Source organism: Coregonus lavaretus, assembly GCF_964263955.1.
Source record: "Coregonus lavaretus genome assembly, chromosome: 11".
NCBI lineage: Eukaryota > Metazoa > Chordata > Actinopteri > Salmoniformes > Salmonidae > Coregonus > Coregonus lavaretus.
In genome coordinates, this window is record NC_139998.1 from 21,398,775 (window position 1) to 21,421,974 (window position 23,200).

Here is a 23,200-nt window from a genome sequence, read left to right on the forward strand (position 1 = left end):
CGGCCGTCACAAGTCGCAAGATTTCATCTGGAGAGAGAGGGGAGAAAGAAGTCAAAGCATAGGGTAGGGCAGTGTGAGCAGGACCAGCAGTGTCATTTAACAAACGAGGATCGGATGTCGTCAACCTTCTTTTCAAAATGGTTGACGAAGTCATCCACAGAGAGGGAGGAGGGGGAGGGGTAGGAGGATTCAGCAGGGAGGAGAAGGTGGCAAAGAGCTTCCTAGGGTTAGAGGCAGATGCTTGGAATTTAGAGTGGTAGAAAGTGGCTTTAGCAGCAGAAACAGATGAAGAAAATTTAGAGAGGAGGGAATGAAAAGATGCCAGGTCCGCATGGTCTAGTTTTCCTCCATTTCCGCTCGGCTGCCCGGAGCCCTGTTCTGTGAGCTCGCAATGAGTCGTCAAGCCACGGAGCAGGAGGGGAGGACCGAGCCGGCCGGGAGGATAGGGGACATAGAGAGTCAAAGGATGCAGAAAGGGAGGAGAGGAGGGTTGAGGAGGCAGAATCAGGAGATTGGAGGGAGAAGGATTGAGCAGAGGGAAGAGATGATAGGATGGAAGAGGAGAGAGTAGCGGGAGAGAGAGAGCGAAGGTTGTGACGGCGCATTACCATCTGAGTAGGGGCAGAGTGAGTAGTGTTGGAGGAGAGCGAGAGAGAAAAGGATACAAAGTAGTGGTCGGAGACATGGAGGGGAGTTGCAGTGAGATTAGTAGAAGAACAGCATCTAGTAAAGATGAGGTCAAGCGTATTGCCTGCCTTGTGAGTAGGGGGGGACGGTGAGAGGGTGAGGTCAAAAGAGGAGAGGAGTGGAAAGAAGGAGGCAGAGAGAAATGAGTCAAAGGTAGACATAGGGAGGTTGAAGTCACCCAGAACTGTGAGGGGTGAGCCATCCTCAGGAAAGGAACTTATCAAGGCGTCAAGCTCATTGATGAACTCTCCAAGGGAACCTGGAGGGCGATAAATGACAAGGATGTTAAACTTGAATGGGCTAGTGACTGTGACAGCATGGAATTCAAATGAGGAGATAGACAGATGGGTCAGGGGAAAAAGAGAGAATGTCCACTTGGGAGAGATGACGATTCCTGTGCCACCACCCCGCTGACCAGATGCTCTTGGGGTATGCGAGAACACATGGTCAGACGAGGAGAGAGCAGTAGGAGTAGCAGTGTTTTCAGTGGTAATCCATGTTTCCGTCAACGCCAAGAAGTCGAGGGACTGGAGGGTAGCATAGGCTGAGATGAACTCTGCCTTGTTGGCCGCAGAACGGCAGTTCCAGAGGCTGCCGGAGACCTGGAACTCCACGTGGGTGGTGCGTGCAGGGACCATCAGGTTAGAGAGGCAGCAGCCACGCGGTGTGAGGCGTTTGTATAGCCTGTGCGGAGAGGAGAGAACAGGGATAGACAGAGGCATAGTTGACAGGCTACAGAAAATGGCTACAATAATGCAAAGGAGATCGGAATGAAGAGAGCGGGGCCTCCCTCACTTACGTTTCAATGAAACACCCAAATATAACTCTCCCAACTTCCATCTCAGAAACTATAATTGTTGTAAACTACAGCGGTTCAATGTTTTCTAGGAATAGACTAACTTAGTTTATTCAGCTAGCTAACTTGGAACAGTATTCTTCCGTGAAAACCGTCCAGGGCACCTAGTCATATGACGCCACAGCCAACTAGCATGCCGGACTCCAACAACACGGTTTAGCACCAATACTCGGCCACAGCAAACCACCAGTGTGTCAACACGACAAGCAGATCATTTGTGTCCGTGTCTAACGTTGTGGGTTAGTCCCGACAGCTTGAGCGAGTCCGTCGTCAACTTATTCAGCCAGTTAGTTAGCTAGAATAGTTAGCATACTAGCTAGCCATTGCTTTCTGCCACGAAGAAACCCCTCCTCCCACGGCACGAACACACAGAGTGAGCCAAGCTAACGTTAACTAGTCACTCATGTCCCGAATTCCCTTGAACGACTCTGGCTACCAGTATGTAAAAACAAAACACAAATGTATTGTTATAACTTACCCCTAGCAGCTACTGTTAGCTAGCCAAGTGCAAAGCTAGCCACTGAATTGACTTTCGTGTCTGTTCGCTAGGTCGTTCCAGCTATTGTTCAGTAGCTATCCAGGTAGCAACAAGCTAGCTACATTTCAAGCACAGTAGCCACTTACTACCTAACGTTAACGCTTCAGACAATGAGGTTAGAAAAACAGCTGAATGGTAGGCATTATTGTATGTAATTATTGTAGGCAGCTAGCTGGCGTAATTACAGGTACTCTCAGGCGTGAAACAACTATCCACAGTTGCTAATAGTTACCAGTAGCTATTCGCTAGCTAGTCCAGGTAGTGGGTTAGCTAGCTTCGTGCTTCACCGGGCTCAGCCGAATACAATACTAACCTACAATAATTACATACAACAACCCACGATAACTACCTACAATACCTAACTACAATCTAAATACATAGTTTAAGCTTTACTCGACAAAGGCCAAACTATGTATATAAGCCATATAAGCCAAGCTTACCTCCCGCCAGAGAGAGACATAACCTCACCCGACGACGACCACACTACCACACCAAGTAACAATACCTTAAAAGAAAATGACTCAAGTAAAAGTAAAAGTCTTCCAGTAAAATACTACTTGAGTAAAAGTCTAAAAGTATATGGTTTTAAATGTCCTAAAGTACAGTGGTGGAAAAAGTACCCAATTGTCATACTTGAGTAAAAGTCAAAAGTAAATGCTATACATCAAATTCCTTATATTAAGCAAACTAGACAGCACAATTTTTTTTTACAGACAGACGGGGCACACTCCAACACTTAGACATCATATACAAATGCAGTATTTGTGTTTAGTGAGTCCACCAGATCAATGTCAGTAGGGATGACAATGCGCTATATTGATAGCTGCATGAATTGGACCATAATTCTGTCCTGCCTGAGCATTTGAAATGTAATGAGTACTTTTTGGTGCCAAAGGAAAATGGATGGGAGTAAAAAGTACATATTTTCTTTAGGAATGTAGTGGAGTAAAAGTAGTCAAAAATATAAATAGTAAAGTAAAGTACAGATACCCTAAAAAACTTTAAAGTGTTTTTACTTAAGTATTTTACACTGCCTTTATATTTAAAAATGAGCATATAAACTGATTGTTTAAAGCAAAATTACCTAAACTATTGCAAAAAATGTGGATAAAGTCAAGGGATCTGAATACTTTCCGAATGCACTCAACTAATAAAGCCTAATATCGCGCAAGCCATTTTAGCATTTGAATGCTGAAAGTGCCGTGCAGATGTGAAAGATCAGATGTGAAAGATCATATGTGAAAGATTGGTGGTCAGCCCAAGAAGCTGGGCACAGCGCACAGTTTGACTAGGCTACTCATATTGCCTGGGGTTGTTCAGCATGCAAAATGACTTGTAGATCAATGACCGTCAAAACAGTTACATGCATAGTTCGACACTGAAGGAGAAGACGCATCAGTTGTCACAAAAGATAAGAGGTATTTTCAGAAGGTAGAAAAAATGTAATATGAGCCCCCCAAAAAAGTTCACAGGCGATTCGTAACGTTCTAATCGATTTTCTGAGAGATGAATGCTACATTTGGATCGGCTTGGGGTCTGGGGACCGATGTAAAAATGTGCATCTTAAACATTTGAATCTGGGACTGACGCGTATCTGTGAATCGTTACATCCCTAGTAGGCATCCTTTACATTGCCTTCAACTAGCCGTGTCTCAGAAAGTGCAGATAAAATTACTCTTCTTCTTCCACCTCATCTGCACTAAGTGAAGACACAGGCAAGGTGAAAGCATTGTGCAGCCAGGTAGGAAGATACTTCTTCTTTCATCTATCGAGATAGAGCAGGTTGTGGTTGCAGTACTCACGTAGTTGGTGGCAAGGTCTGGGTGGTCTTTCTCTATGCCGTCATCCAGGATGGTGACCACCACTCCTCTCCCAGTGTACCCCTGGGACCACGCTCCCCTGGCATTCAGGTCTGCTTGGCTGGGGTTGGACTGGAGAGAACACAGAAGAGCAAGCGTTCATGAAGCCATTGCTATCACAAAGACACAGGGTGTTTGTCAATATGCATACTACCGTGCTCCACACGCTCATGCTCCGAGTGCATTCTCCGACCAAGTTAGGTTGAGTACATTCTTGTGAAGAAGAGAGTGTGGAGAATGCATAAAACAATATATTTGAGAAGCACTTGCACCCCCTACAATAGGATTTGAAGCAATAGCCTACCCGTGTGTGGTCAACTATTTCAGCACTGTTTCGCGCTGCTTTGAAACAAGCATAGGGACTGGTCTTGATAAATCAATCAGATTTGTATTTTCACTGAATCTCTTGTTTGGGTTTTGGTTAGCCTACAATTAGGGTGTGGAAATGTTAGGATTATTTTGCTCTTCACTCGCAGTCGCTTCCTAGCCTAGGCCTACTCCCGACCGGTCACGTTGTACAGCGCCATATTTTCCTAACGGAAACCCTGAGGCCAACATAAGCTACTGTAAAATGCATTTTCGCTTTCTTGGAATAGAAACACCATAATATTAATCAATTTAATTAAGCTACATTTCTAACAGTATAAACAGCACAACAAATACAATAATAATTTACTAACAAATTATAATCAATCCCATATAGTCTGTTCTAACAAAAAAAGGTTTTAAAGTCTCTAGTACAGCCAATATTAAAAACTGTCAAATGCATTCGTGAATTCAATCGCTTTAGCTGACATGTTGCGGTTTATTCATTGTTTAATTATTCAAGGCTCCCTTTGTTATTTAGTTTTATTTAGTTTTATAACTAAAATGGTAATGTAGGTGTTTTAAATAAATAAAACACCTACATTAAATAGCTCCGGTCTTGAAAATATGTGAAAACTTTATTATTATTTTTTTTTATCAGTGCTTAGTAGCCAAGGCTTAATGGCTTCGCCATCAACTTGTTAATTTAGCTGACATCACTTGCGTATATTCAGTCAACACATATATTTGAAGAATATAATGGAAAATAACAGACCATTTTTGTTTCTCTTCTAATAAAAACCTTACAGTGTAACAACAGCTTTAGTAAGTAATAAGCTACGATCCAGTTACAGCTTCTTCTTACAAAGTAGAAACAAAAACAGTGTCTTTTTTTGAGTGTACGCGCGGGACAGAGGAAGAGCAATTCTTACACCATTGTTCTAAATTCAATCACTATCTTCTTGTTCATCCTCGTCATTCAGTTAATTCAGATTAAATTGTAATAAATTTTTTCACTCCTGTTCAACAACTCCAAATCGCTTTTGCATGTGCTCCAAAGGGATAACTTGAAATAACATGATATAGGTTAATTAAATAATCGAAAGGAAGTTTGGACACACCTACTCATTCAAGGGTTTTTCTTTATTTTTATAGTGAAGACATCAAAACTATGAAACAACACATATGGAATCATGTTGTAAACAAAAAAGTGTTAAACAAATATTTTATATTTGAGATTCTTCAAATAGCCACCCTTTGCCTTGATGACAGCTTTGCACACTCTTGGCATTCTCTCAACCAGCTTCACCTGGAATGCTTTTCCAACAGTCTTGAAGGAGTTCCCACATATGCTGAGCACTTGTTGGCTGCTTTTCCTTCACTCTGCGGTCCAACTCATCCCGAACCATCTCAATTGGGTTGAGTTCGGGGGATTGTGTAGGCCAGGTCATCTGATGCAGCACTCCATCACTCTCCTTCTTGTTAAAATAGCCCTTACACAGCCTGAAGGTGTGTTGGGTCATTGTCCTGTTGAAAAACAAATGATAGTCCCACTAAGCCCAAACCAGATGGGATGGCGTATCTCTGCAGAATGCTGTGGTAGCCATGCTGGTTAAGTGTGCCTTGAATTCTAAATAAATCACAGACAGTGTCACCAGCAACGCACCTCCACACCATAACACCTCCTCCTCCATGCTTTACTGTGGGGAATTCACATGCGGAGATCATCCGTTCACTCACACCGCGTCTCACAAAGACACGGCGGTTGGAATCAAAAATCTCCAAGACCAAAGGACAGATGTCCATTGCTCGTGTTTCTTGGCCCAAGCAGGTCTCTTCTTATTATTGGTGTCCTTTAGTAGTGCTTTCTTTGTAGCAAATCAACCATGAAGACCCCTCTGAACAGTTGACGTTGAGATGTGTCTGTTACTTGAACTCTGTGAAGCATTTATTTGGGCTGCAATTTCTGAGGCTGGTAACTCTAATGCATTTATCCTCTGCAGCAGAGGTAACTCTGGGTCTTCCATTAATGAGGCAGACCTCATGAGAGCCAGTTTCATCATAGCGTTTGATGGTTTTTGCAACTGCACTTGAAGAAACTTGAAAAGTTCTTGACATTTTCCGTATTGACTGACCATGTCTTAAAGTAATGATGGACTGCCATTTCTCTTTGCTTATTTGAGCTGTTCTTGCCATAATATGGACTTGGTCTTTTACCAAATAGGGCTATCATCTGCATATCCCGCACTACCTTTTCACAACACAACTGATTGGCTGAAACGCATTAAGAAGGAAAGAAATTCCACAAATTAACTTTTAACAAGGCACACCTGTAATTGAAATGCATTCCAGGTGACTACCTCATGAAGCTGGTTGAGAGAATGCCAAGAGTGTGCAAAGCTGTCATCAATGCAAAGGGCTATTTGAAGAATCTCAAATATAAAATATATTTGGATTTGTTTAACACTTTTTTGGTTACTACATGTGTTATTTCATAGTTTTGATGTCTTCACTATTATTCTACAATGTAGAATATAGTCAAAATAAAGAAAAACCCTGGAATGAGTAGGTGTGTCCAAACTTTTGACTGGTACTGTAAGTATTTTAGGCATATCATGTGAATTAGGACTCATGTAAAATCATTGTCAAAAGCGCAAGAGATACTGTTGCATGACAAAAGGTGCTGTTAGATTACAATATAATTTATCTGCCAGTTTGGAACAGTGTAAACAATACTAAATAAAGTATAAGTAATACCAGAGAGTCTGTTCTAATGATTAAAAAAATAAAAAGCCTTTTAATACGGCATAGAAAAGTTTAAAAACAGCCGGATTTGTGAAATTGCTTTATCTGGCATTTTGCGGTTGCATGAGGCTTGGAGATCACAGAATCAGTAGGATATTAAACAAACACTCAAATAGGCAACAGAAGCAGGAACAGCATAGGGCGGAGTGACTCACTCATTCCTGGCTTTCGTTCAAAATAAGTTATAATATAACGCAGGGTTAAAGACACATTATTTCTGATTGTCTTTAGCATACAGTCTCTCCTCTTGCTACAGCTAATTTCGTTTGAATTATTATGTGGATTATAATAAATTAATATATTTGTAGTGGGTTGATGCATTTTTCGTTAGGGCAAATGTGGTCTGTGATATTGAGTTATGAATGGCAAGTTTGCCCTTTTTTGGCCATCAGGCTACACTTTACAATAGGACTCAACTCTGACTGACCGCAGCATCTATCGGTAGTCTAAACTGTGGCACAAATTGGGGGACTTTTCACATCTAGCCAAGCTATTAGACTATCCTTTTGTAAATTAATGGAGGTGTAAATGTTTCAGTCAGCCTCTCTCCTATTGCACTAGAGTCCTGCATCAGGCAAAAAAAAATCAGCTGGCGGGTGGTCCCGGTGTTGAGAGAGAACATGGGTAAATACAATGGCGCAATTACACTTGACATGTGGACTGACACTTATCGAAAAATAGGATCCTTGTGCCTTACAGACCATTACATAAACGAAGAGTGGATGTTATTCACAACGGAGTGGGACAGCGAAGCTCAAAACTGCAGATAACATATGGCCAGCTATTGTGAAAGAATACTTGTGGATCTTGTTGATTTCCTCTATCGCTTCAAGAGGCCTACTGTCCACCTGGTAATTGTGTGGTTCCAAAGGATAAAGCGTCACCTTCAGATGGATGTGTGGTTTCAGAGAGAAGCCAGTTGCGAGCCTGCGACCAGGCACGGTGGATGACATCCTTTTCCTGCACAGCAATTTGAAGAAATCCAGTGATGAATGGACTGTTTTTGAAGATATCGTTTTAGTATATTTATTTGTTGTCTAATATTAGAAGGCTTTTTAAAGCGATTTGAGTTGTCAACGTGCCGCATTGCATTGTTAAAGACACATTAATTAATGCAGGAAAAGAGGAATAATAGCCTACTGTCTGTAATCATAAAAACAATTAGGCTAAATACATTTATATAATTTTGTTGGGTAACGGATCGGCTCTCTGAACTCATTAAGAGGCGGCTTCTATCTTCAATATAATCATTTATTCAGAAGGTTAAACCCATAGGTCTTAGGCCTGCAATAAATTAAATTAGATTACCAGGTTCATTTTTCATTAGGTTATAATAATCCATGCCTTCTGGGAATGTTATAAAGTCCAAAAGTTATGGGTGGAGTAAGACATTTGGCTGTCAGAAATATTACAATGGAAATTAACTTTTAATCTGTTTGTCTACATATTTCAAGACATGGCATATAAGGGTGCAGTGAGATACCCTATGGGTTGGACGATACTTTTCTCGTCAATCATCTTCAAAAAATGTATACTTAAAAACAGAAAATCAATCAATGTCTGCCTTTAAATGCTTTATTATCCAAATATTGAAAGTGCGTGTGGGCGACGGAGAGAACAAAATGGTGCAGTTTGAGGCCATGTGGCGGAGAGTGATGCGGGCGCTGGAGATGGGGGTGTGAGCAGGTGGTTCTGGGCAGGTGTGATGTAGTTGTCGTTTGTATGTGTATGTTTTGTATTGTTGAAAAATATCAAATAAAATCTGATTCACAGAAGTGTACTGTGCCATATAACAACGTGTTGCTGAACTCATGAGCGAGCGGCATGATTTTCAATGTTTGAAGCGGGCCTGTATAGGCCTATTTATTTGGCAAGACAGTAGTGCATGGCTGCATCTCACTGTAGTAGGCTGCAGTCTATGTTTCGGTTATTTGGATCTCCATTCGCCTTTTGATTACTGCGTTTGTTTACTATTAAAGTAACTAGCCTAAATATATATTGTGTCATGCCTTTATCGATCTGACATTTTGTTTACTAGGTCTACTCCCTGATACCGCTGTTTTGTTCTGTTCGCATTCGTTCACATTCTCAGTTGTGTCGGTATTCTAAGCCAAACTGGTATTCAGTATTTATGTTGGCATGCATGAATAACTAGGCTAATACTTTAAGCATTTAGTTTGCATTATTTTGCCAAGACAGCTGTGTGTACGGCTGCATTCTCATAGAGCAATTCACTTATTACAAACAGCCTATCTATATTGTAGCCTATATTCATTACCAAAACGGCCTAGCTGTATGGTGCTGTCCATTGTGCTGATACAGCGCAGCAGATATAGGCTACAGATTTAAAAAGCAATGATCTCGGAGTCTTGGCATTTGAACTTTATGTTTATTGTGGTATAGCGTGATTATATAAGCAGAATTCAATATAATTCCAATGCAAGAACCCCCCCCCCCCCCCCCCCCCACAAATTTTTTTTTTTGCCCCTTCACCGATTTCAACTGTCCCCTTAGTCACTTTATGCTGGCGCCAGTGTGTCACTGGGAAGCCTCTTTAGCGGGGCTAACCTGAAGAGAGCGGGGGCTGACTATAATCTCCCTGTCAGAGGAAGCAGGCCTGCAGCTGGAAATATGAATAAGTGAGAGATCCTGGTGAGAGCATTTGCCTTGCTCACAGGGGGAATTATAAAGCAGAGCTCCACTCTAACCAGTAGGGAGAAAGGGAGGAGAGGGGAAGCGAGATGGAGTAGAGGGGGGATGTGTAGGAAGTGACAGATAAAGAGTGAAATGTAGAGGTAGATAAAGAGTGAGGAGAAAAATAAAGAAAAAGAGAAAGTGAAAGAGGCAAAGAGAAAAAGAGAGTGAAAGAGGTAGAGTGAGAAAATGTGCTTCCCCCTAGGGCTCATTTTCCACCTCCCTGCTCCCTGCTGATTTCTCTCAACAGGGCAAGCCTCCTGCTGGGCCAGCGCAGCGCAGCGTCAGGGCCTTTAGCCCCATGGAAGCCACTATGCTGCTGAAATGGTCTAAGGGACTACACAGAGTAAGGCAGTTAGTTCCTACTTTTGTAATAATTTACAACTGTAGCTCAGTTGGTAGAGCATGGTGCTTGCAACGCCAGGGTTGTGGGTTCGTTTCCCACGAGGGGCCAGTATGAAAATGTATGCACTCACTAACTATATGTCGCTCTGGATAAGAGCCTCTGCTAAATGACTAAAATGTAAATGTAAATGTAGGGATACAATCTAATGTCATCTTATTTATACAGCCTATCAGGAAGCAAATTTGGTAACTGTTTTCAATCGTTAGTTTCACAGTCTATGGCAGTACCTACTATGGGCAAATCCTGTATTCCATGAGGAAATACTCAGACAGGACAAATAAAAGGTTAGTATACTCTGTCCAAAAGGCTTGTATGCAATATCACCCTATAACATCTGCATTCATCCCATGCAAACCTCATTACAAACAATCCGCCAGTGTTTGGCTTCAGAAGGATGGTGGAACAGCCTCAAACAAACAGCAGAACAGGCATAGAGCCTTCAGCCGATTAGAGCAGTAATGCTGAATGACAGAGGTGTTTCACAGCCTTCCATTCACAGGTGATTTATGTCTGGCCCAGTCAATGCTGCAATTAATCCATTCACACCACCACATGGCTTAGTGCAGAAAGAGAGGAGGAGGATAAGGAGAATTCAAAGCATCCCTGAACCTATGAGAAGGAGAGAATGAGAGAAGGAGGATGGACATTGTCTCTTTCTGAAAGCAACAGTGCTACAGGTTTCATCATGGCCTTCTGTTTCATTAGCTCTGATCTGGAGCCTTTCAAACAGATGAGAAACTGAGGAGCATATGGTGACATTTATATTGATGAATGACAACCGGTTGATAACAGAGTCAGAGTCTTGTTTATCAGCTCTCAACTTTGGCAAACTGTCCTTCCAGTGTTTGTCCTTCCAGTGCTGCCTGCAGACAATGTATTATTTCCATGTAGCCATTGTCGTCATGTATTCATTACACATGGCAAATAAACTTGGGCCTTGACAATTTAAGTAAACAAAGTGAAGAGCGCTTAAGAACTTTTTGACGATATTCAGTTTGATAAACGACACCCAGGTGATGAGTGCTCTCAGCAGGCAGCATATCCAGCTGTTTCAGCTAAATATCAAGAGACTTACTGACTGGGGGAAACAAAGCCGGTTTCTCACTGAAATACTCTGAACATCCTGCCTTTCTGTACGTCAGCAGGTTTCTTTGCTTTAAAGGTGTGAACGGGGTAAACAGCAGTGAAGTGCATTTCTATTATTTCCCTACGGGTACTACAAATGCCTAGAGACAGCTATTCAATTAGCTCATTTGATTAGATCTTGTTTTCCTTGAGGCATTTAACACAGCTGTCTAGGCAGAATCCCTATATCACTACAGGTATTTATGTTGCTGTCTTATACATTTTAAATAATGTCAAAAGGGTGTTAAAGAGGTTCTAATTAAAATAGTCCAATGTGTTCAACATAATGGAGAACTCCTGGCTTCGGTACAGTATAGAGGCTACAGTGTTATGGGGGATCTGACTATTACTTTTGAGAAAGTGCCTTTGAGATTATCTCTGTAATAAAAAGTGCTATATAATATAAATCTATTATTATTATTATTATTATTACCTTGCTCACCAGGTACCACTGCTGGGGGAATTTGGGGTCGGATGGTTCGGTGTAGTCATCCCTCTTTTTCCTCCGCCTCGACACCTGCTGCTCCACCCAACGCACCTAGAGAGGAACACACACATACGCACACCCATTAGCGCTGGTAATGAAACAACCATGACATGAGAGACAACTATCCACAGTCTGCCTCCCACGCTGGCTTTCATGTGGCCGCCAACACTCAAATGGTTAGGTCCTACAGCCGCAGACAGACTTTACAAACCACCCAGCTGGGTTAGTTTAGCAACATCTAAAGTGAGAGTTAGAAGACAAATCTCATTAATCTGCTGAGACGTTGTGTGTATGTTTGTGTGTGTTTCATCACCCTGCTGTAGGCTAATGTGCCAGAACTTTCTGCTATATATACGCGGTCCAGTCGGTAGTGTCTGTCTAGTGTCTAGCCCAATAAAGTATATTATTGAAAAAGGACAGGAAGCTAATTAAGATACAGTGAGGGGAAAAAAGTATTTGATCCCCTGCTGATTTTGTATGTTTGCCCACTGACAAATAAATGATCAGTCTATAATTTTAATGGTAGGTTTATTTGAACAGTGAGAGACAGAATAACAACAACAAAATCCAGAAAAACGCATGTCAAAAATGTTATAAATTGATTTGCATTTTAATGTAATAAGTATTTGACCCCCTCTCAATCAGAAAGATTTCTGGCTCCCAGGTGTCTTTTATACAGGTAACGAGCTGAGATTAGGAGCACACTCTTAAAGGGAGTGCTCCTAATCTCAGCTTGTTACCTGTATAAAAGACACCTGTCCACAGAAGCAATCAATCAATCAGATTCCAAACTCTCCACCATGGCCAAGACCAAAGAGCTCTCCAAGGATGTCAGGGACAAGATTGTAGACCTACACAAGGCTGGAATGGGCTACAAGACATCGCCAAGCAGCTTGGTGAGAAGGTGACAACAGTTGGTGCAATTATTCTCAAATGGAAGAAACACAAAAGACCTGTCAATCTCCCTCGGCCTGGGGCTCCATGCAAGATCTCACCTCGTGGAGTTGCAATGATCATGAGAACGGTGAGGAATCAGCCCAGAACTACACGGGAGGATCTTGTCAATGATCTCAAGGCAGCTGGGACCATAGTCACCAAGAAAACAATTGGTAACACACTACAATGTGAAGGACTGAAATTCTGCAGCGCCCACAAGGTCCCCCTGCTCAAGAAAGCACATATACATGCCCGTCTGAAGTTGGCCAATGAACATCTGAATGATTCAGAGGAGAACTGGGTGAAAGTGTTGTGGTCAGATGAGACCAAAATGGAGCTCTTTGGCATCAACTCAACTCGCCATGTTTGGAGGAGGAGGAATGCTGCCTATGACCCCAAGAACACCATCCCCACCGTCAAACATGGAGGTGGAAACATTATGCTTTGGGGTGTTTTTCTGCTAAGGGGACAGGACAACTTCACCGCATCAAAGGGACGATGGACGGGGCCATGTACCGTCAAATCTTGGGTGAGAACCTCCTTCCCCCAGCCAGGGCATTGAAAATGGGTCGTGGATGGGTATTCCAGCATGACAATGACCAAAAACACACGGCCAAGGCAACAAAGGAGTGGCTCAAGAAGAAGCACATTAAGGTCCTGGAGTGGCCTAGCCAGTCTCCAGACCTTAATCCCATAGAAAATCTGTGGAGGGAGCTGAAGGTTCGAGTTGCCAAACGTCAGCCTCGAAACCTTAATGACTTGGAGAAGATCTGCAAAGAGGAGTGGGACAAAATCCCTCCTGAGATGTGTGCAAACCTGGTGGCCAACTACAAGAAACGTCTGACCTCTGATTGCAACAAGGGTTTTGCCACCAAGTACTAAGTCATGTTTTGCAGAGGGGTCAAATACTTATTTCCCTCATTAAAATGCAAATCAATTTATAACATTTTTGACATGCGTTTTTCTGGATTTTTTTGTTGTTATTCTGTCTCTCTCTGTTCAAATAAACCTACCATTAAAATTATAGACGGATAATTTCTTCGTCATTGGGCAAACGTACAAAATCAGCAGGGGATCAAATACTTTTTTTCCCTCACTGTAACTGCCTCCCTACAGTCAAACAAATGCAAAACAAACAAACAAATGCAAATCTAATGCTTGGCTGCTAGACACTGTGTCTGTCCTCTCTGATCCTCATCTCTGGCTTATGGAAAGGAGATACATAAACCTGCGTGTGTGACATTTACAGACAAACTCCACAGAGAGAGAGGAGATAGGAGAGAGTAGGGCCTGCAAATATCCCCTCCTAAGTATGCAATAAGTAACGGTGAGGTTTGTCAAAACGGAATAAAAAAGCTGCCCTGAAACAAATCGATTCCTTCTGTCCCTCATGGAGAGAGTATAGGAGAGTTGAGGAGAGGAGAAGAGGAGAGAGAGAGAGAGAGAGAAGAGGAGATGACAAATAGGGATGGGCATGGTTATTACGACAGTTTTTATGATTACATCCCACACTTTTAGCTTGTTGTTATTGTCAGTCAATCAAAGAAGCGGCGCTACAGTCAGAGGCTCCATGTGAGGCAAGTGAAGTGGGAGATTTCTAATTAATGCTAAATTGAATTTAAATTACAGAATTAAGTTGGCTAAATGAGAAGGAGTAGGCTACAATGATCAACTAACAGGTAGGCTGTTGTTTCATATGAATGGAGTTGTTGTAAACAAGGATGCATCAAAGTAGCCTCAATTAGCCTTGCTACTGTAGTTAGCTAGCTTCTTTACAACAATTTGATGAAGTCCATACAGGCACTACCAGATGGTATGAAAGATAGCCTATGGCAGCAACAAGTTTGTCAACTAGCACAAATCAGATTCACTACTTTCTTTCTATCTCTCCCTCCGTGCCACACATAGACTGTCATACACACCAGCCCCTGCTCCTCTCTTGCCCCTCCCCCACCCTTCTGCTCAAACAAGCAGAGCGCAGCGCACTGTCGCGCGAGCAAGTCTCCATTGAAGTTAAAAATAAAGAAAAATCCTTTAAAACACATGTATTTCGACTATCCGTATATATCATGATATTATTCCAATAGTGAAATCATCCCTAATGACAAAGTCTCTGGTTTACTGGCAGGGGTTATGGGACTGCGTGATTATTCAAAGCAGATGGAGATACGCGGTATGTCAGCCAGGCAGGGCTGAAGACACAAGACAATGAGGAATGGGAGAGACAGGTCTAGGATTACACAGAGGAGATAGCTGAAGCTTTACATGCATTCATTTACCTAAACCTACATCATACAGTCATCAACCTATAGACAGAGCGTTATCCCTCTGTATTATTCCACGTTCAGCAAAGACATTGAGCACATTAATATTCAGATTAAACCCTATTTTGTACATCCATCTTGGGGAAAACACACACAAATCCAACACAATTAATGTGTTTTATTAAGAACAGGTGTGCACGCACCCACACACATTTGACCTTGTCTAAAGTGTTTTGGCAGCTCTACTGTTGTGGTCGTTGTCTGCCAGAGTGCTCCTGGCCTGGCTTCGCCTTGGGCAGGCTCTGTTAGAGTGAGGTTACCCTGGACATGCTATTCCCCAGCCTGAACCCTGTTCACCTACAGCCTGGGAGGGGGGGGGGGGGGGGGGGGGGACGACGACTAATCTGTGTGTGTGTGTGTGTGTGTGTGTGTCAAAGTTGCCCTATGAAACTAGTCTAAGGTTTTACATGAGTGAAATATGTCTAGTGAGATCTATCTCTTCAACATCAGATTTTCTATTTTTCTGTTTACACTAGCCTTGGATGTGGTGTGGCCAAAGCCACATTCCTGCTTCATGTGTGAGTGCAGCTATTAGCATACCGTAAATGCCATAGTAGATAAACAAACCAAATAAGGATAGCAATTCAAACTATACATGAGCTTCTCATCTAAACCATATTGCACATAGTGTTGCACACTTGATTAATGCAATGATTCACAAATGTGTGGATATTTTAAAAGCCTTTAATTTTCAATTTAGCTAACAGAACAAAAATGTTGTCTAGTGGCTAGATAGAGACATACCCCAAGAGATAATTAAGGTAATTATTACAGGGACGTGTGTGGGAGAGCCGTTGTCTTTACACTGAACCACCTCCGGATGTAGTGTGGGAGACATATCTTCAAGATCTGTCTCTTTAAACTACACAAGTATCTCTTCTGGACCTAGTTTGTGTCGTCAAAGTAGTTTAGTGTAAAGAGGCCCTAATATTGGGATGAAAGCTGATTCTAGATCTGTGTCGTTCCACGAAAAGAACACTTTGATATTTTAAGAAGAAATTGTGCACCAATATTGAATTTTATAAGCGTGTTATATTAAATGAAGTACCGTTTAGTATAGACCACATGAAGAATTAGATTCAATAAACTCCTTTTTTATATGAATAAAGACTTCCTAAAGTACCTAAATTCAGCACTCATTTATGAAGATAAAGTTACATCAAGTTACCCCTTTCAAAAGGCACCGAATTGGAGGAACAACCCATCTGTGCTAAGAGGACGTTTTAACAGAAGCCCTGAGGACTGGAGGGGTCAGGGGTTAAAGCTAACACACTGTCCGGGTCCAGAAAGCAGCGTGGGCACAACAGCCTTGGGCTGTGTCAAGCTCTTCCATTGTTTTCAACAGGGTGCATACAGATGTAGGATCTCATTTTGATTACTCTTTTGTTGTTGAGAAATGCAAACTTGTAGTGTATTCAATGTTTAAAAAGGCTTCTAAAGTTTGTAATTTCCACTTTAACATGTCAGACTTGATTTACTCAAGCAAAAATGTACAGTGCCTTGCAAAAGTATTCATCCCCCTTGGCGTTTTTCCTATTTTGTTGCATTACAACCTGTAATTTAAATGGATTTTTATTTGGATTTCATGTAATGGACATACACAAAATAGTCCAAATTGGTGAATAACTTGTTTCAGAAAATTCAAAAAAATTAATAACAGAAAAGTGGTGTGTGCATATGTATTCAACCCCTTTGCTATGAAGCCCCTAAATAAGATCTGGTGCAACCAATTACCTTCAGAAGTCACATAATTAGTTAAATAAAGTCAACCTGTGTGCAATCTAAGTGTCACATGATCTGAATATATATACAGCTGTTCTGAAAGGCCCCAGTCTGCAACACCACTAAGCAAGGGGCACCACCAAGCAAGCGGCACCATGAAGACCAAGGAGCTCTCCAAACAGGTCAGGGACAAAGTTGTGGAGAAGTACAGATCAGAGTTGGGTTATAAAAAAATATCAGAAACGTTGAACATTCCACGGAGCACCATTAAATCCATTATGAAATGTTTTTAAGAATATGGCACCACAACAAACCTGCCAAGAGAGGGCCGCCCACCAAAACTCACGGACCAGGCAAGGAGGGCATTAATCAGAGAGGCAACAAAGAGACTAAAGATAACCCTGAAGGAGCTGCAAAGCTCCACAGCGGAGATTGGAGTATTTGTCCATAGGAACACTTTCAGCCATACACTCCACAGAGCTCGGCTTTACGGAAGAGTGGCCAGAAAAAAGCCATTGCTTAAAGAAAAAAATAAGCAAACACGTTTGGTATTCGCAAAAAGCCATGTGGGAGACTCCCCAAACATATGGAAGAAGGTACTCTGGTCAGATTTTGCTTTTTGGCCATCAAGGAAAAAGCTATGTCTGGCGCAAACCCAACACCTCTCATCACCCCGAGAACACCATCCCCACAGTGAAGCATGGTGGTGGCAACATCATGCTGTGGGGATGTTTTTCATCGGCAGGGACTGGGAAACTGGTCAGAATTGAAGGAATGATGAATGGCGCTAAATACAGGGAAATTCTTGAGGGAAACCTGTTTCAGTCTTCCAGAGATTTGAGACTGGGATGGAGGTTCACCTTCCAGCAGGACAATGACCCTAATCATACTGATAAAGCAACACTTGAGTGGTTTAAGGGGAAACATTTACATTTCTTGGAATGGCCTAGTCAAAGCCCAGATGTCAATCCAATTGAGAATCTGTGGTAGGACTTAAAGATTGCTGTACAGCGGAACCCATCCAACGTGAAGGAGCTGGAGCAGTTTTGCCTTGAAGAATGGGCAAAAATCCCAGTGGCTAGATGTGCCAAGCTTATAGAGACATACCCCAAGAGACTTGCAGCTGTAATTGCTGCAAAAGGTGGCTCTACAAAGTACTGACTTTGGGGGGGGGGGGGTGTGAATAGATATGCACGCTCAAGTTTTCAGTTTTTTTTGGTCTTATTTCTTGTTTCTTTCACAAGAAAAAATATTTTGCATCTTCAAAGTGGTAGGCATGTTGTGTAAATCAAATGATACAAACCCCCCCAAAATAAATTTTTATTCCAGGTTGTAAGGCAACAAAATAGGAAAAATGCCAAGGGGGGTGGATACTTTCGCAAGCCACTGTATCAACCCCTACAAAAAAAACTCTAATAATTGTAATCCACATTTCCTTTTGCTGCAGGATTATTTTCCTACATCTGTATTTGGGCTTTTGGAATATAAAAGTCCTCCTGAATGAGCATAAGGATAACTCCCTTTAGAATTACAGTAGTAGTAGTATATAAAGGACTGATCTCTACCCAAATACCACAGCACCCTAAATTACATGGATTCCTGCCTCCAACTATATCATCTGATCTCCCCATCTTATTACTTTCTCACAGATTTAATTTTTTACAGGTATCTTTAACGCCTACTGTATCTTGCTGCTTTTTGAATGTCATCTTCACTGAGCTTCCAGCTTTCTAAAGCTTCTCATAGCTTAGTGGCTCACTGTCCACTTAGCTTGACATAGCTAAGCCTGTGTGAAATCTCCTCTCTCTTTCTGGAACAGGGCAGAAAATCCTCTGAAGAAAGGAATAGATCTGCACTGTTGACTGCTCCTGCATACTGTACATAATTGCAACAACGGGTCTTCTTATTATTTTTTTTGTACCCCGCATCAAGAAAACTGCTGGGGGTCCGAAATTATTGACAACCTTGATAAAGATCTGAAAAATGACTGTATAAAAATATACTATAAAAATACTATGCTCCCAAAAAATTGGGAAATTATATCATTTTATACTAATACAATTGCTCAGAGAAATAGATGTTGTAATATTTTTTTTCTCAAAAAGATAGGGGTAAGAATTATTGATATCCCTGTTTTCAATACCTTTAAATACCTCACCTTGCAAGAATAACGTCACTGAGTCTTTTTCTAAAAGAGCTGGAGAACACATTGGGAAGAATCTTAGACCATTCCTCCACGCAGAATTCTTCCAGATCCTTGATATCCTTCTTTTGCGCTTATGGACAGCCCTCTTCAATTCAAACCACACGTTTTCAATGGGGTTCAAGTCCGGAGACTGAGATGGCCATTACAAATGAATCTTGTGGCCAATTAACCATTTCTTTGTGGATTTTGATGTGTGCTTGCTACGCTACAGGACTGTTTTGCTAGCACAGACTGGAATATGTTCCGGGATTCATCAAATGGCATTGAGGAGTATACCACCTCAGTCACCGGCTTCATCAATAAGTGCATCGACGACATCATCCCCACAGTGACCATACGTACATATCCCAACCAGAAGCCATGGATTACAGGCAACATCCGCACCGAGCTAAAGGCTAGAGCTGCCGCTTTCATGGAGTGGGACACCAATCCGGACGCAAAGAAATCCTGCTATGCCCTCAGACGAACCATCAAACAGGCAAAGTGTCAATACAGGACTAAGATTGAAACCTACTACACCGGCTCTGACACTCGTCGGCGGTGGCAGGGCTTGCAAACTATTACGGCCTACAAAGTGAAACCCAGCCACGAGCTGCCCAGTGACGCGAGCCTACCAGACGGGCTAAATGCCTTTTATGCTCGCTTCGAGGCAAGGAACACTGAAGAATGCATGAGAGCACCAGCTGTTCTGGACGACTGTGTGATCACGCTCTCCGTAGCCGATGTGAGCAAGACCTTTAAAGATGTCAACATTCACAAGGCTGCCAGGCCAGACGGATTACCAGGACGTGTACTCAGAGCATGCGTGGACCAACTGGCAAGTGTCTTCACTGACATTTTCAACCTCTCCCTGACCTATTCTGTAACAGATCCACAGATGACGCAATCGTGCTTAGTCCCTTCCTGTACTCCCTGTTCACCCACGACTGCGTGGCCAAACACGACTCCAACACCATCATTAAGTTTGCTGACGACACAACGGTGGTAGGCCTGATCACCGACAACGATGAGAGCCTATAGGGAGGAGGTCAGAGACCTGGCAGTGTGGTGCAAGAACAACAACCTCTCCCTCAACGTGAGCAAGACAAAGGAGATGATCGTGGACTTCAGGAAAAGGAGGGCCGAACACGCCCCCATTCACATCGATTGGGCTGTAGTGGAGCGGGTCGAGAGTTTCAAGTTCCTTGGTGTCCACATCACCTACTATCAAACTATCATGGTCCAAACACACCAAGAAAGTCGTGAAGAGGGCACGACAGCGCCTTTTCCCCCTCAGGAGACTGAAAATATTTGGCATGGGTCCCCAGATCCTCAAAAAGTTCTACAGTTGCACCATCGAGAGCATCCTGACCGGTTGCATCACCATCTGGTATGGCAACTGCTCGGCATCCGACCGCAAGGCGCTACAGAGGGTAGTGTGTACAGCCCAGTACATCACTGGGGCCAAGCTTCCTGCCATCCAGGACCTACATACCAGGCGGTGTCAGAGGAAGGCCCAAAGAACTGTCAAAGACTCCATTCACCCAAGTCATAGACTGTTCTCTCTGCTACCACACGGCAAGCGGTACCGGAGCACCAAGTCTAGGTCCAAAAGGCTCCTTAACAGCTTCTACCCCCAAGCCATAAGACTGCTGAACAATTAATTAAATGGCCACCCGGACTATTTGCATTGACAAATAGTGCATTCTCATTTGGACGCCAAATCCACAACTGGTGTGCGTGGCCAAAGAGCTCTATTTTCATGTCATCCAACAAACGTAAACACCTGGAGTTTGCTAAACGACATTGGCACTAGGATTGGAACCGGTGCTTTAGCCAGATGACATAGATCTCTTTGGCCACACACCCCATACAGATAATGCATTTAAAAAAAATTGTTTTATACATTTGAAATACATTCCAACAAATACTACGGAACGTATTTAAAATGTATTATTAAAAAACAAAATTGGTCACCATTGCCAGCCCTGATTTAACATACAGTGGGGAAAAAAGTATTTAGTCAGCCACCAATTGTGCAAGTTCTCCCACTTAAAAAGATGAGAGAGGCCTGTAATTTTCATCATAGGTACACGTCAACTATGACAGACAAAATTAGAATTCTTTTTCCAGAAAATCACATTGTAGGATTTTTTATGAATTTATTTGCAAATGATGGTGGAAAATAAGTATTTGGTCAATAACAAAAGTTTCTCAATACTTTGTTATATACCCTTTGTTGGCAATGACACAGGTCAAACGTTTTCTGTAAGTCTTCACAAGGTTTTCACACACTGTTGCTGGTATTTTGGCCCATTCCTCCATGCAGATCTCCTCTAGAGCAGTGATGTTTTGGGGCTGTCGCTGGGCAACACAGACTTTCAACTCCCTCCAAAGATTTTCTATGGGGTTGAGATCTGGAGACTGGCTAGGCCACTCCAGGACCTTGAAATGCTTCTTACGAAGCCACTCCTTCGTTGCCCGGGCGGTGTGTTTGGGATCATTGTCATGCTGAAAGACCCAGCCACGTTTCATCTTCAATGCCCTTGCTGATGGAAGGAGGTTTTCACTCAAAATCTCACGATACATGGCCCCATTTATTTTTTCCTTTACACGGATCAGTCGTCCTGGTCCCTTTGCAGAAAAACAGCCCCAAAGCATGATGTTTCCACCCCCATGCTTCACAGTAGGTATGGTGTTCTTTGGATGCAACTCAGCATTCTTTGTCCTCCAAACACGACGAGTTGAGTTTTTACCAAAAAGTTATATTTTGGTTTCATCTGACCATATGACATTCTCCCAATCCTCTTCTGGATCATCCAAATGCACTCTAGCAAACTTCAGACGGGCCTGGACATGTACTGGCTTAAGCAGGGGGACACGTCTGGCACTGCAGGATTTGAGTCCCTGGCGGCGTAGTGTGTTACTGATGGTAGGCTTTGTTACTTTGGTCCCAGCTCTCTGCAGGTCATTCACTAGGTCCCCCCGTGTGGTTCTGGGATTTTTGCTCACCGTTCTTGTGATCATTTTGACCCCACGGGGTGAGATCTTGCGTGGAGCCCCAGATCGAGGGAGATTATCAGTGGTCTTGTATGTCTTCCATTTCCTAACAATTGCTCCCACAGTTGATTTCTTCAAACCAAGCTGCTTACCTATTGCAGATTCAGTCTTCCCAGCCTGGTGCAGGTCTACAATTTTGTTTCTGGTGTCCTTTGACAGCTCTTTGGTCTTGGCCATAGTGGAGTTTGGAGTGTGACTGTTTGAGGTTGTGGACAGGTGTCTTTTATACTGATAACAAGTTCAAACAGGTGCCATTAATACAGGTAACGAGTGGAGGACAGAGGAGCCTCTTAAAGAAGAAGTTACAGGTCTGTGAGAGCCAGAAATCTTGCTTGTTGTAGGTGACCAAATACTTATTTTCCACCATAATTTGCAAATAAATTCATAGAAAATCCTACAATGTGACTTTCTGGATTATTTTTTCTCAATTTGTCTGTCATAGTTGACGTGTACCTATGATGAAAATTACAGGCCTCTCTCATCTTTTTAAGTGGGAGAACTTGCACAATTGGTGGCTGACTAAATACTTTTTTCCCCCACTGTATAGGCTAGGCTACAAAGCCTTGGCTAAAGGTTAAACAATTTAGTCATTAAGGTATTTTCTCCCCTTCATAACCTTGGGATGGGGGTAAATTACACAGATTCCCTTAAAAAGGGGAGAATCTGAGTTTTCAAACAATGCCAGAAATATTACTGTACTCCTAATATTCAGCAAATAGCATTCATATTTACAATCAGAAAAATACAACTGCAATCGCATTTGCGGACCGCGAGAGCAGCAACACAGATGCATATATGGGAAAGTAGAGCTTCTGATGTGATGATCAATGCAAAAATAGCTTACATGGAAGTAAGAGAGCGTAAACATTATTGTTTCTAGCTTAGGTTAGTTACAATTGTGTCCTGGCTGTGCATCAGATCAAAAGATTGACGAGTGACTGAAGTGACTGCCCGGGAGCTGAGTGGGAGAGCCGTGCAGATAAGCTCAATCAAACCACGCATCAGCCGAAAAAAAAATGATGAGAAGGATCTTCCTGTCAAATTGAATGTCCATTAGTCTCACGTGGAGTTCTCGTCTCGTCACATTTTCGTCAACTAAAATGAAAACTATTTTGTTACAGTTATAAAAAACATTTTCATGGCATCTCGTCTCGTTATCGTCATTCGTTTTCGTCATAGTTATTGTTGATGAAATTAACACTGATCCAAA

The 23,200-nt window shown here is 42.4% G+C and overlaps 1 protein-coding gene across 1 annotated transcript in view; it reads right to left on the reverse strand.

The window, feature by feature from the left end:
- Positions 1–23,200, reverse strand: part of LOC311137457 (furin-like) — a 211,084-nt gene that overhangs the window by 98,470 nt on the left and 89,414 nt on the right. The window contains exons 4-5 of the mRNA XM_084171973.1: positions 11,710–11,814; positions 3,884–4,012 (exon numbers count right to left, since the gene is read on the reverse strand). Of these exons, the coding sequence (XP_084028099.1) occupies positions 3,884–4,012; positions 11,710–11,814 (234 nt within the window). The remainder of the gene's footprint in view (positions 1–3,883; positions 4,013–11,709; positions 11,815–23,200) is intronic.